We start from the raw sequence: 14,651 nt of genomic DNA, 5'->3' as shown, positions 1-14,651 counted from the left end.
TGCTTTAATGCATATTTGCCTATTTTAATGCACATTAGCAACAGCGCACAGTTTTTTAGTGACACTTTAATGAGCATTAAAATAGGCTAATGCACATTAAAGTGCATGTGTAGATGTGCCGTGTGGGATCAGTTCTGAAACACCGGGCCCAGTTCTGGGCTCCGGGCTCCCAGGAAACTGCCGAAAAACTGGAGAGGTTTCAGAGAAGAGCCATGAGAGTGACTGAGGGACCGGAGCCAGATTGGAGCCCAGGTGCTGAGTTGGCCCCAGTCTATAAACACCTCCATGGGGACCCAAATGCTGGTGATGGGCTGATGGAGCCGGCAAACATTGCAGGGGGGTTGGACCTGATGATCTGGAAGGTCCCTTCCAGCCCCTAAAAAGCTATGAAATTATGAAACCAGGTGCAAGGGCCAGGAGCTTGAAGCCAGACCAGCTCGGGCTAGACAGAAGGCGAGGGCAGTTAGTGGCAATGTCATTGCCAGGCCTGAGGTGGGCCATTTTTAAGGCAAGATGTGGGGGGAGAGAGGCTCTAGCCCACACCAGAATAACTTCAGTGATGTCCAGAGGGCCTGTGGGATACAGGGAGGAAGATGAGGTGGCTACAGGGGACCTTTGCAACCCAGACCCCTTGGAGGCATCCACGACCCCCAGCCGCTTTAGAAGACCTTGGCCACTCTTCATGCCGAGAGCAGGAGAAGTTGTTTCTAGCACGCGTGCCAAGGAGCGGCGCTCGCTGTTTTCCGTGCGGCCTCGCGGCCCTCCCGGCTGCCCTTGGGGAGCAGAAGTTTAACTTCTCGTCATTAAAACTTGTTTAGGTGTTTTGGAAAAAGCCGGCAGGTTCTCCAGTCTCCAGGGTCCTGCGCGGGCCCCCGGGGAAAGGCGCTTCTTCACAATCACAAGCCGCCGAGCTGACAGCGCCGAGCATGGCGACGAGGGGCCAGCACTGGAGCGGGTGTAAGCAAGTCCACAGAAAGAAAGGAGCTGCACCCGTTTTACACCTCTGCTCTCTCTGTACGGCCGCACGCCTGGACAGTGTGGGCTCTCTTATGCAGCGGGGGCTCTCCCTGCTGCAAGCCATTGGGCTAAAAGGTGCAAGGGGCCATACTTTGTGGGGCATCATGTGCAGTTACGCCTATCCAGGGAGACATAATAGAGCCTCCTGAGCATGTGCAGGTGGGAATAGGATCTACAGGCCTCTTGCATAGCAGCATTTGGATGCAGAAGCAGCACTGAGATGCCTTTAGGAGAAACAGGATTTGGCCTATAGAGCTTATTTCAGACCAAAGGAGGGGACAGCATGTCCCAGGCCATCGAGTCCAGTGTCCTGCATTCACAGGCAACCATCTACCCATTGCTGTCCCTCCTAAGTCAGGACTTTGCACTTGTCCTTGTTGAACCTCATGATACTCTTTTAGCCCAATCCTCCAATTTGTCTAGGTCACTGAACCCTAGCCTGATCCTCCAGTGAATCTACTCCTCCCCGCAGCTTGCTGCCACCTGCAAACTTGCTTGGTATCATTTGCAAACTGTGAATGCGTGGGCTGGCATGGCTCACTGCTCTCGGGACTGATTCCCACGTGGAAAATGATTTTCAAATGGCCCCTCCTTATTGCCCGGGGCACCCTGCATGGGGATGCTTTTAGGAGCACAGGGCTGGAAGGGGTCTCCCTGGTCACTGAGTCCAGCCTGCTGCGATTGCAGGTGACCACACAATAAAGCCTCTATCCATGAGAACTGCCCGCTCTCACCCCTCCTGGACACCACGGGCACAAGACACCGGATGACGATAAAACTCTCTAAGGAAGGGAGCCACGGAGACCAAACGCTACCTTTCTCCGTGCCTGCTTTCCTTCCCTGCACCCTGCAGCAAAGCCCAGCTGCAGGGGCAGGAGCTGGCATCAGGTCCTCCTGGGGCATCAACCAGCTCATGCCCCAAGAGGCAAATACACCAAAGGAGGCCACGCCAAAGGAGGGCTTCATTTGAAGACAACAGGCATTGCTATGGCTTCAAGTTGACTCGGTCTTACTAAGGTGAGGTGGGGGCATATCAGCTAACGAATGCGTGCCAGCACGCACGCCGGAAAATACAAGCAGGCGTCTGCATACATGCCGCTCAGCAAATAACCTGCAGACGCTTGACGGAGGGCAATGATGCACAGGAAGCCAAGAACCCAGCTGGACTCTCCAAACCCAGGGGAGGCTGGTCGGGTTTGCAGGCTGTGACGATGAAAAGGATCTCTGCACGGCTAAGTAGAGTGTGTTCGACACGGGGATGCCACAAACACCGGGCAGCACCAAGGCCGTGCATGTGCTGAGTCCGGTTGCACTTGAGTAATCAGATGAGGACCCCCAACTCATGATCTCTTGTGGGAATGATGCAAGGTATCCTGCCACCGTGTCAAAACCGGTTCCTGACACGAGGTTGAGTGAAATACTAGTGGGAAGGCTACCAACACCTCATCTCCTGCGCTTTGAACCTTTCCTCGGGGTCGTCCCTGAGCAATTTTTATAGCTCTCTTCCCCCTGTTCGCGGCCTAAGCCCAGCTGCCCTGTGCGACCCAAAAAGCCGTCCCTAAAATCATAGAAAACGGGGGTTGGACGGGACCTCAGGAAGTCCCTGTTGTATTAAAAACCATCGGGACTAGGGGAGGACCCCTGCATGCAGTCACACGTCGCAGAGAGCCAAGAGGAAGACGACGGAGCCATTCAGAAATTCCCTTCTCTTCCAGCTGCCCCTAACACTTGACCCCTTATCCCTCCTACTCCACAGGCAACCTCAGTCCTCTTACGGCCCCCCAGTCTCCCAGGCATAGGGATATGGAGTGCGGTCCCGCTCCTCACATGCAGGTGCCCTGCAGCCAAACTGAATGGGGATTTGTCCAGTCAGGCTAACGGCCGCTGGAGAACGGGGCTAGGAGCACCGGTGTCCCAATCCCAGCTCTGACACAGGCTCTCCCCATGGCCTTGGGAGAGTCACCTGACTGCTCCATGCCTCAGTTTCTCCTCCCACAACAGGGCGGTGCGGGACAGGTTACTTGCCTCCCTTCCGGGGAGCTTAGCGTTGTGAGGATGAGTGAGTCCATGTTTACAAAGCACCGGAGAAATGCGGAGTATTATTAGGTGCCTTTAGCAACGGCGCACAGCCCCGGGGGACTCGAACACTAGTGGCCAATTAGTGCAGTGAGCAGAAGTACACGTGCTCCTTCCGCCGCTCCTCCGCTCAGTGTCCCGCCACGCGCCTGGACGGTGCAGGCGCTCCTGTGCAGCCGGCGTCTCTCTCTCCAGAGCCCCTTCCAGGCCGTGCAGGGAGGTGAGCAAAGCATGCCGTGCAAGGCTGGAGGCAGGGCAGGCTCCTCCCCAGCGCCGGGGAATAAGGGGGACAGACGGCTGTGGATGGAGAACGCAGGGTGCCTAAAGCTCCTAGGCCCAGCAACCCCACCAACCGCTCTGAAAAGAGCCTCAGTCCTTTTCAGACCCCTCTGCCTGCCACAGCGACAAAGGCAAACCCAAGAAGGTTCGACCCCAGCTCCACCCTGGGCACGACCCTCTCCCACCCAAAGTGCCCAGGTCTGAACAAGACCCTGTCCCCCAGGCCTGGAGGCTAAGGTACAGACATCAAGGGTCCCTGCTCTCACTCCTGGTGAGGATTTAACCCCAGATGGGTCCAGGGTCAACCCCACGAGCATCAACCCCCCTCCCTATGCACTGTCAGCTGTTTAGACAAGGTGCCATCCTGGTCCCATGACTTCACATTTCTGGTACTGGCCCTCCCAGCACCCCTGAAGGTGCTACAACAGCGATGGGTTTTTCTCTTGGGTTATGCAGGTGATGAACAGTGACTAGAAGATGTGTGCGTGTGTGTATATATATATATGTATATATGTCAGGGGGTTGGACTTGATGATCTGCTCAGGTCCCTTCTGACCCTACCATCTATCTATCTATCTATCTATCTAAACTTTATTTATATCTATATAAAGGTTTTTTATATATCTATATAAAGGTTATATATATATATATATATATATATATAAAACCTTTATATAGATTTAAATAAAGGTTAGATAGATAGATAGATAGATAGATAGATAGATAGATAGATAGATAGATAGATAGATAGATGGTAGGGTCAGAAGGGACCTGAGCAGATCATCAAGTCCAACCCCCTGACATATATACACACACACCTTCTAGACAGTTCATTACCTTCTTAACCTGTATCTTTTATAACATATATATGGTTACCTCCATAACCCATGTCTTTTATATATATATATATATATATAAAAAAGACATATATTTTTACCAAAAAAAAATGACGAGTGAAAGCACTGAATTGGTGATGGGAGCGCGGTGCAAACTCTGTACCGGGATGAAAATATGTTTAACTGTCCAAGCGTGTTTTGGTTAATCAAGTGAACCACAGTGGTGACTTAATGGGTTGTTAGAGGTACAGGTTTATATCTAGACAGACCGATTGATTGATATAGAGATAGATCTATATGTAGATGGATAGAAATAAATATTTTTGCCAAAAAATATGTTGCTTATCCTCGTTTTACACAGGGGAAACTAAGGCAGGGAGAGTTTCGATGCCGGACCCAAGGTCACGCTGGAGGTCTGTGGCAGAGGAAGGAATCAAACAGAGCTCCCAGGTCCCCGACCCATTGCCCAGTCCCTTCCTCTCTGCACAGTCCCACGTCCCAGCTCCAAAGCCAGGCTGACCGCGCTGCGACGCAGGATTGCCAAGTGTCAGGATGCCAACAGTGGTGTTACCGCTATAGCATGGAGAGGCCTTGTTTGCCAGGGGCTGTACAGACCCGGCCAGGGCAAAGGGGATGGGAACAGGATGGGAACGAGGACCGGAGCATCCTCCTGGCCTGGCTTGTCTCCAGCAAGGTGGCTTCCCTGGGAGGCAAGGGGGAAGTTCCCCTGCAAGGGAAACCCTGGGAGACCCCTGAGGAAGAGCAAAGAAAATGCTGGAGGCTGGGAGGAAGGGCAAAAATGCTCTTTGCTATTTTTAAGCAACTTCCCCAGGTTGTCATGACGACTAACTGCTCTAACGAGGCTGTCTGGGCCCAGGAGGGCACCCCGGCCAGCCGCGGGGCTGCTCAAACCCACCTCGCTGCAAGCCTTCATGGTGAAAAAAAGCTGAATCTCGGCCCTGGGAGAGGCAGAGGAAGAGAAAAAGCAGCATCGCCCTTTGAAAGTCACTGCAGCCCATCTCCGTTCCTCCCTCCCCGTACCGGTCTCAGCTTCGGGGCTCCTGCCTTGTCCCTGCACAACACCGCTACGGGGTTTATGGCACTTGGAAAGACTGAAGCCAAGAAGGAGACTTCTTGGCCTAAGTCTTTCCAAAGGGCATAAACCCCAGTAGCTCAGGGGACCATTTTCATCACCCCCTACAAAGAAGAGGAAAAGGCAAAGGGGTGGACGCGGCTGGGCCAGCGCTCCAGAGGGCGGCTTGGGGCTTTTTCGGAAGGTCCCTCCGCGAAGGGAATAGCCTCCCCAGACAAAGCCGGGACTCGAACCAAAGGCCACATCCGAACCCGCCTACTAGGTGCCTAAATGGGATCCAAGCCACCCTGCATGAGTTCCTGGACATCTATTCATGCAAAAAGGGCAGGCGGGTTGTCCCCCTCCTCGCTGCTTCTTGTCGCTCAGTCTTAAAGCTAAGAGGAGAGTGTGTTACCCTGCTTGTGCGGGGACTCGGGCAGGGTGCAACGGGCACCTACATTCACACGGGCCTTTCATGGGTGGACTATAAGCCAGCTCCCAGGGGCCCAGAAGAGCCGTCTGCAGCATCTTTGGGACGCCCCTCATGATCGTGCCTGAGAGGCGGCGTTTGGAGCCTTCCTGCTGGACTCTGGGTTTGATTCTTGTCACCAGGACCACACCGAGCCCCTCCTCGGCGCAATCGCTTCTTCCACCGGCTACCCATCCGGGCTGGATGCAAACCCAGGGCCAAGAAGCAGAGGGTGCTGCAGCCCTGCGAATACCTCCCAGCTCACATCTGCAGCAGAGAGGCTCCTGCAGAGATTCAGCATCATTTGATCCACGAGCCTGGATAAAAGAGAGAGAACTACAGCCCGCTCTGTGCACACCTGGCGAGAAGCCAGCAGTCACCACCGCCAAGCTGCCGGGGGACATGCACACCCATGCAATGCTGGCAGCTGCATACAGCTCTGCTCGGCTGCCAGAGCCCAAAGCCCCAGCTGCTGCCGGGACTGCGGGAGCCGGCTGAAGTGCAGGACCGTCTACCCGTGCCTTGTGCCAGCTGCGGGGTGGTGGCACAGGCCTCCCTCCACGCAGCCAAGGAGGGTCCTGCCCCTGCAGAGAAGCATTGAGAAGGGACTTAGTTGTAGCACTGCTCCACCTTGTAGCATCAAGGCATCCCTAGATAGACTCGAGGCACCCCTTGGAAGATGCCAACTCTTTTCCCCCCCCCTTTTTTTTTTGCCTACAGAAAAATAATAGAGCAGTTTTTCTCTTGCCAAGAGCTCTGAAAGGCTGTCACTGGATTTCTTTTTTTGGAACCTCTGGGCTTCATCTTGTGATTCACGTTTGCACGCCTAACGCTGCGCTGCCCGGTGGAGAATCACGGGTGTAAGGGGAAGCAGGGCAGCTCCAGGCAGGGTGGGAGTGGGAAGAGGTGGGGAGCCCATCACACTGGGGGAGCGAGGGATATGGTCCCCATGCAGTGCAGGGAGAGGTTTTGCAGCTGGGAAGCCAACAGCGTTTGCACCCCTCGAATCCAGTCTGAGCCCTGATGTCCCCCGGCCCCTGGCTCTGGTGGCAGACAAATCCCCACAGGGGCTGCCCAGCGTTTCAGTTGCCTACTGCTAAATGCAAACAGGTATCCAGGCCCAGGGGCCAAGTTCTCAGCGGGTGTAAGCTCAGCTCCTCCATGGAGCCAAGATGATTTAATGCACCCAAGGAACCAGCCCAGCACCTCGAGCGAGTCGAGGGTCTGTCTACTGCGCCACGGTGCGAGACCGGGGTCTGTGATATCCCCCAAAGCATCAGACAGGGGTTTTCCCTGCCTCTCCCAGGCCTGCTAACCCGGCTCCCCTGATCCATGTCTGGATATGCGGCCATCAGGAAGGTGCATGGCTCTGTGGGATGTGGAGGGCCAAGGCAATAGGAGCAACCAGGAGGGAAATGCTGGGTACCCCAGAGAGCACTGAGCATGGTAGCAATGCAGCTCAAGCACCTCAGCACAGGCCCGACCTGGACTCCTGCTGAAGCCCACCTCCGCTCAGCCCTGCCATCACTGGGAACACGGCCCACTCAGGCTGCGGCATCCAGATGTGATGCCGGCTATAGGAACCGGTGCAACTTGCACCAACACACTTCTGACTGGCCCTCGGGAGCAGGGAATTAGGATGTGATTTCTGGGGAGCTATCAAACAAGGACACGCGGGCAAGCGGGGGGAAAAGTGAAACCCCAGCCGGGGAACTGGGACCCCAACTCACAAAGCGCCACGACCCCATCTGGAGCAGCCTGGAGGCTGCGGTACACCAGGCTGGGTGCTGGGCAACCCGAACCAAGCGACAGCCTGGCAGCCAGGCTACTCTCTGGGCATCGGCTGTTGCTGGCATGAAGGCTTGGTTGGGGGCAGACTGTCTCTAAACCACACCAGTGGCACCAAGGGCCCGGATCTGAGGACGATCCAACCTTTGCTTTATAAAGAGAAGATCCGTGGCAGCCTGCACCCGAAAGGCACCGATGGGAAACGTGCCTTGCACAGAGGGAACGGAGGCTGTTTGGAGGCCAGTGCAAAAAAATCCACGTGATACAGGCAACCGCGGGCTACGAATTCCCCTCCCCTGGGTGAGAGCCCGGCTCCCGCAGCTCCCGAAAGGCCACGTGGAGATCTGCCTTAGCTACTGCTAGCACGAGGGCATTTATCCTCATCACTGGGCCTGGTTATTGGTGGTGATGACGATACATACAGAGGAAGGAGACTGGTCCAGGCATGAAAAACAGCAATGAAAAAGGCAGGCGGGCATCTGCCAATATTAAAGGGTCGTTATAGACCAAGCCCTGGGGCTGAGGGCTGAGTCTCCAACCCTGCACCTCCTCTTTGCCCCGAAGTTTCCAAGCACCAAAGCTCTTACAAGCTGCGACTCACATTGCCACATTCCCCCCCAACTTCTGCTTCATTCCCTGGGGATGCCCCCAGACGCCCAAGCCGGTGAGCACGAAGCTAGCACAAAGGAGACCTTCTTCGCTGTGCAATTGCCCAGCACATCATGAGCAGTTCCTGAGGACATGCTGAACAGCTGACTTGGAGCAGGGGGTTGTTCTGAAGCTTGTTTTTTTTGTCCTGAAAATCCCGAGCCGGTCATGGGCATGCTCCGTGGCTAAGGGAGACGGGGAGGGCTGGAGCAGAGGAGACCCCGCTGCACTGATGGGGTTTCCCGTGGTTGCCTGTGATCGCAGGTGCCCGGTTTCTGTAAGCCAGAGGCTCCATGCTGATGCCTGCTTGCTCGCCCACGTACCCCTGCTGCAGAAGTTGCCCCTTACGCTTGCTGCCAATTGCCTTCACCACCGACTCCTGCAAAGGGCGAATTCAGTGGCGAGGCATCGGCTGCAGTAAGGGGGAGCATGAGAGAGCAGGGGGTGCTGGGGCAAACTGGAAACCTGGGGCACCCCGTCTATGTTGGCACCCACAGCTGATGCCCCATCACCCCTCATCCCAGTTACACGAGAGATGCAGCAATCGGCCAACTAGCACACAACAAACCCGCGGGGGATCGGGGAATCCTGCTCCCCAGCTGATGCCCAAACCCACGAGCACCTTTGCTCATCGGCACCTGAACTCTGACCCGTTCGAGACCTTCCTCCTTAGCCACCTCGCCTGGATTACAACCGCTCAAGTGACAACCTTCAGGACCGCCTATTAATAGCACCCCTCCGGCAGGAGCCATACAAACGTCTATAATAATCAAGCATACGATGTTTATTTCTGGACATAATGTTCCTCTTCCCGGGCGTGCGGAGACTCAGGCATGCCACGTTGCCTAGGTTTTCCTGGCCCTGTACTCTCTGTACCGCGGAAATGATTAACAAGAGAGCTGAAAGGCTGATGCTGGGGCAGGGACTTCGGTGTCGCCGGGCGACACGTAACACAGCGGCTCCGTCCCTGGGGCGCTGAGCGAAGCCACGTGGGGAAATATTATGGTGGCCTTCCCTTATACTCGGGCTTTGCTTCGTATCCAGCCTGCTATATCCAAGCAGCCCATGCAAACAGCGGCACAATCACCTACCCTGGCAATCTTCAGAAAGCGTCTTGACGCCCACCTTGCTGGGATCGTCTGGCCCCAGCGGTCTGTCCTGCCCGAGTGCAGGGGGCTGGACCCGATGATCTGTAACGTCCCTTTCAGCCTCTAACAATGATGAAACCTCGAGCGCAGAGGTGGACGCTCTAGTGTCACGTTTTGCATCGGGGCCGGATGAATAACTCAGGTGCAAAGAGCGGCTTCATCTGTCTGCAGGAGGGGTTTGCATTGCACAGCAGTGACCAGCTGCACCTGGTAACTGGGGCGAGACATGGCCTTGCCCTCTTTTACTTGGCTTGTCTTCCCAGAGGGTGGAAAGCAATGGAGGGCACAACTCGGGTGGGCCCAAAATATCACCCCTTTTATATGCCGAGAGTCCTCGATGGGGAGAAACAGGATGACGGCTGCTGTGCCCTGCTATCAGCCCTGGGATGGTCATGCCAATAAGGGGACCATGGTTGTGAAATCTCTACGGGACTCCCCGTGTGGAAGAGGGCTCAGGGCACCTCTGTGGTTCGGAGATGGGTCCTGAGACTCCCTCTCTGGGCAGAAACCCCCTGCCATGCAAAGTGACAGCGCGCTCCCGTCTATGCCCCAAGCAACCCAGACTAGACCCCCGATGCAGACACGCTCTGCTCTCGCCGGCAGTCATGCATCTGGGGCCAAATGAAGTGGCGTTCACTGAGCCGAGACAAGAGGCTGCTTGCCGGGGGGGCAGATAAAAAAGTCCTTAGCGAGATGATTTGCTAGCGAACGGCACGCTCTCAGACCTCTTGCGGCAGGACCCCAGCAGCCTCCACCACACGTGGACACAAACTAGAGCTAAAAGCCAAAGGTGCAGGGAAGTGGAGGAGGGAAGGGCTTCCTGCCAGCGGGACAGGAGAGAAATCAGCCCGTCCTACAGTCCGCTGGAAACAGACGGCCGGTTCCTGCCAAGAAGCAAAGCCAGAACAGGGCATGTGATGCCCGGAAGAAAGGAAACGAGTGTAGAAACAAGCCGCCCCGTGTGTGCCAGGCCTGACACGGTAGAGCAGAGGCCACATACGGGTCGTGGGATCCAGGTTTGCACCAGAAGATGAGCTTATCACTAAGGTTAGGGATTCAGAGATCTGGTTTTGGGTCCTAGCTCTGCCACTGGCTTCCTGTATGACCGTGGGCGAGTCACTTAGCCCCAATTCCATGCCTGTAAGGTGTGGGGTGACAAGCCTTCCTTTTTCTGCATTTCCTATTTAGACCAGGGGTCTCAAACCGATGGCCTGCAGGCCAGATTCGGCCGCTACCGAGGAGCGAGGGGAGCCTATTTTGAAGGCATTCTTTCTTTAATTGCTTAGAGGAGCCACTTGTAGATCTGAAGTGACCCAAGTCCTGGGGGCTTGATTTCTGTCCCTGGCAGATAAACACGCCAGCAAGCCAGGCGCATTTTTCTGCCTGCCTAAACGATGTCCCCGAGAAGTAAGGAAATACTTCGCTCAGTTTAGTTCCCTGAGCTCAGCTCCGTGAACCACTCTCCCTACCACGGCTGGGAAAGCCAAGCCCCGGCCCGGACACTGGATACGCCGGCGTGCTCATTGAGTCGCTTGTAAGAGCGACTGAGACGGTTGTCAGAAAAACACGTCCGCGCTGTTTTGGTCCAGCGCGGCCGTCGGTTCAGGCTTGCCAGGTGCAGAGTGCCGTTAGCAGGAAGGGATCCGGCCAAACGGGGGTGCGAAGGACACGGGAGCATGGCGGCACTAATGAACAGTAGGAGAACAGCGAGGGCAAAACACCTAAAGCGTCCAAGGGAGACTCGCCTCCCGAGGTACGAACTTGGGAGTGAATTCACCTTGTTTTAAACATCTCGCAGTCCGTAGCCCACCTGCTCAGCGCAGCGCAGCGCTCGCCTGACAAAACACCTGATGCTCTCTCCTGTGTCTGCCTCTCGACAGCTCTCGTGTAGCTCGTCAGGCACGGAAAAAAAATAAATCCTTGATTGAGCAGCCGGAGGAGGAATTGTCATGCGTTATTTCTTTGAAACGTTTCCAGGCATGCATCCTCGCTCTCACCTGCTCGCGCCCTCCCTGTGCTCTTCCCGAGTCAATCGCACAATCTCCTTGATCTCGCACGGGCAGGACCCCCCCGCCCCGCATCTTTGGGCACACGGAGGGAAGAGCTGTGCTAAAAAGGGGGAGGGAGCACCTCAGAAGCACTTTGCAAGGACACGCTCCCTTGCAAACAGCAGGGACCATTCAAGCATGGGCAGACCCCCCGGAGAAGGGAAGCAGGGCAGGGAACCGAAGCCCAGACCCTAAAGCCAGACACATGGAGTGTGTAAGCAATGACACACTCATTGACGGAGGAGGAAGGCTGTGCCGGGGGTGACGTCACAGGCAGTCATCACACTTTGAACCGGGATGGCTGCAGCGCGGTTATGGCCGGGGCTGGGACAGTTCGGGGGGGGGTGAGCCTGACCCTGCCACTGACTCACTCGGTGGCCATGGGGCACTCACACCACTCGCACATCAGGAGAGGGTGGAGAATGTGACTCACGCCCAGCCTGGCCTTCCCAAGCAAGAGGCAAAGTCATACCCCTGCGGCCCCCTGTCCACCCATCCTCATTCACCCTATCACACCAGCGGGCAGGATCTGGCCCTCCAAGGCCACGAAAAGCCCAACACAAAGCATCGCACGGAGGAAGCCATTTGCAGCGAGCCGCAACACCCAGGTCACAGATCCTACGAGGCCCCGCGCGCCGTGTTGCCGCGTGCCAGCACCTGGCTTCTTCCCTACAAAGCAACTCCTAGCGCCCGCAAGCACCGCGCGCTCCCAGAAGGCTGCCTGCGGGCACTGCTTTCCCATCCCCGAGTGAATTTGGAGACGTCAGGTTCCCAAGCCAAGCCGAGCCCCTTGGAAAGCAGCCAGATGGCGGGGGCTCTGCGCTTGCTGAAAAGTTGATCCCTCCAAGACCTCCCAAGCTGGGCCCTGAAAACCAGGGGTGGGTTTTGAAGACGCGGGCTGCATGACTAGCAGCAGCAGCCCCGCAAGGGGCTACCGGGTGAGGAACGCTGCGTGCGGGGGCGACGAGGCCTGGGTTCGTCTTTATATTTTTTCCCTACGCTGGTTTAAGGCGGCAAGCAGCTGTTCGTCAAGCCAAGATGGCGCAGTCCTCAGCTGCGCGCCCGCAGCCTTTCTGATAAAGGCCCTTCCGAACAGCTGGGGCAGGGATGAACACAAAAGAGGCAGAGGCCGGGGAGACGCCGTGCAACCCTGGGCGAGTCGCTCCCTTCCCTGTTGCCTCAGTCTCCCCTCCTGTAAAATGGGGGTGGTGATGCCACCCCGTTTTGTGACGTGCAAACACAAAGGCTGCACTGAAGTGCCCATCCCTGGCAGGTCCAGATCACAGCAGCTTAACGCGTACAGCCTAGTGGGGGAGGAAGACAGGCAAAAGGCAACCCCCCACCAGAGTTTAGCAGCTGCATGGTGCTATCATCGGGACGGCCGTGAACCCACTGAGCCCAGATCATAGAAACACAGAAAATGAGCCCCGAGCCGCCCTTACCTGCCGGAGCAAGGCCCCTCCGTTGAGGGAGTCCTGCAGCTGCTGGGCGATGGTGACCCCGAGCACCAGGGTGTGGATGCCGCAGGCCACGGCGCTGATGAGGACGATGGGCGTGAGGCTGAGGGGCAAGGTGATGAAGAAGGAGAAGACGAAGAAGGCCTGCCAGCCCACCGTGTCGCTGGCCTCGTGGAAGCGGGCGAAGTTGAGGCCCAGGTAGCAGAAGATCTGGGCCACGATGAGGAGCCAGAGGACGTAGGGCATGAACTTGCGGGAGACGCGGTCCGGCAAGAGCCGGTACCTGCAGAGGACGAAGAGCAAGACCTGCAGAGCCAGGCCCACCGAGGCCACGAGCGTGGGGGCCAGCTTGTCCGGGGAGTAGACCACGGCGCACATGACGATGACGTAGCAGTCGAAGAGGGCCGCGAAGACCACCAGCACCAGGAGGGTCTCGTGGCGCTGCCGGCGGAAGTAGGTCTGGTAGAGGTTCTCCAGGGACTCGGGGGCGAAGGTGAGGCGCATGAAGCGCGGCAGGCACAGGCACGAGCCCGAGCTCCTCACCGTCACCTCGTGGGTCCGGCCCACCCCGTGCTCGGGGTCGGAGGGCAGGCTGACCGAGTAGTCCGCCGAGTACTCTGCCGAGTACTCGGGCTCGGAGAAGGCCCTGTTCCTGGGCATCCTGGCCGCTCGTCCCAGCCAACCCACGGAGAACTGGCACGGCCGCCGGTTACGGCAACGAGGCTCCGGCGCCCATCTACCTCCCGGCAGCCTTCAGGCGAGCGGGCGCTGGCCACGGCATCCGTCTGCCCCGGCTCAGCCCGCCAGCGGGACCGTGGCGGTAGCAGAACGGGCGCGTCCTCTGCTTCCCGCGGCGTCCCCCCCTCTGCCCTGCTCAAAACACAACGTCAAGACAAGCGAGCCCAAAAGGAGGGATCTGGCCAGGGTCCAGGCGGGATCACGAGCTCAGCTCCCTGCCGGCGTTCGGGGACGATCTGGAGGATCCAGCTGCGCGGCTGGACAGCTCGCGGGCCCCTTCCTGCAGTTCGGGGCGACTCCCCCGCCCTCTTCCTCTCCCCGATTTCCTCCAGACGAGCGGTCCCCACCTGCGCGGCGTTCCCCGGCGCCCGAATCGCCCGGCGAGGAAGGATTCGACGGCCACCCGCACGCCGCAAGCCCCCCGCACCCCGGGGCTGCTCTGCCGCGTCTCCTCCGGGAAGGGACGAGGGCCTGTCTGCATCTGGAGCCGGGGGGCGAATGCGCCGTCGGTCTTTCACCCCTGGCTGCTCCCCATCAAGCCGGGCGTGAGGCTCCCGGGCTCCGGGGAAGGCTGGCGTTCGGGGCCGAGGCCTGGAAGTTCAAGGCAGGGTTTGGGTGGAGGGCGAGGCAGAGCCGGGTACCCCCCACCTCGCCTCCTCTGCCACCGAGGGCCCCCGCTCAGCCTCCGCTTGCCACCTCCTCCATGCCACGCTGCAGCCGCCACCGCCACCGCCGCCGCCTTGGGTACCGCGGGAGCCCGGGTTGCCTCCGAGCATCAGCGCCGGGCACCGGGGTGGCAGAGGGGGACCTGCCACAAGTGATGGAGCAGGTCCCCCCCGGCACGGCTGGCAGAGGCAGGCGTGGGGCTGCGCCCCCGGCTAGAAGGGGGTGCCCAGCTCCTGCCCCCGCAGCGTGGGCAGCCCCAGTGCAGCCGGGCAAGGCTCAGCCCCTGCCTTACCCGGGGTGCGGGTCCGGGAGCCCCTGCCCGGCTGCCGGGGCAGGGAGGAGAGGCCGCGGCTGCACCGCGGAGGCTCGGCTGCTCCTCCCCGGCCGGGCGGCGCCTGCTCCTGCTGCC

At 58.0% G+C, this 14,651-nt stretch overlaps 1 protein-coding gene across 3 annotated transcripts in view; it reads right to left on the bottom strand.

Annotated features, from left to right (window-relative positions):
• Positions 1-14,636, bottom strand: part of ADCY3 (adenylate cyclase 3) — a 58,492-nt gene extending 43,856 nt beyond the window's left edge. Inside the window, exons 1-2 of one of the 3 annotated variants that reach the window (XM_019483794.2) lie at positions 14,535-14,636; positions 12,824-14,167 (exon numbers count right to left, since the gene is read on the bottom strand). In XM_019483794.2, the coding sequence (XP_019339339.1) occupies positions 12,824-13,498 (675 nt within the window). In that variant the 5' untranslated portion in view covers positions 13,499-14,167; positions 14,535-14,636. Of the gene's footprint in view, positions 1-9,276; positions 9,353-12,823 lie in introns of those variants that run through there. The other 2 variants (XM_006258853.4, XM_059728320.1) reach the window with 2 other exon arrangements.
• Positions 14,637-14,651: the final 15 nt, after the last annotated feature.

The sequence above is a fragment of the Alligator mississippiensis genome, chromosome 1, assembly GCF_030867095.1.
Source record: "Alligator mississippiensis isolate rAllMis1 chromosome 1, rAllMis1, whole genome shotgun sequence".
NCBI classification, from domain to species: Eukaryota; Metazoa; Chordata; order Crocodylia; family Alligatoridae; genus Alligator; species Alligator mississippiensis.
The sequence above is the reverse complement of the archived record's forward strand: the minus strand, read 5'-3'. Positions and strand labels throughout refer to the sequence as shown.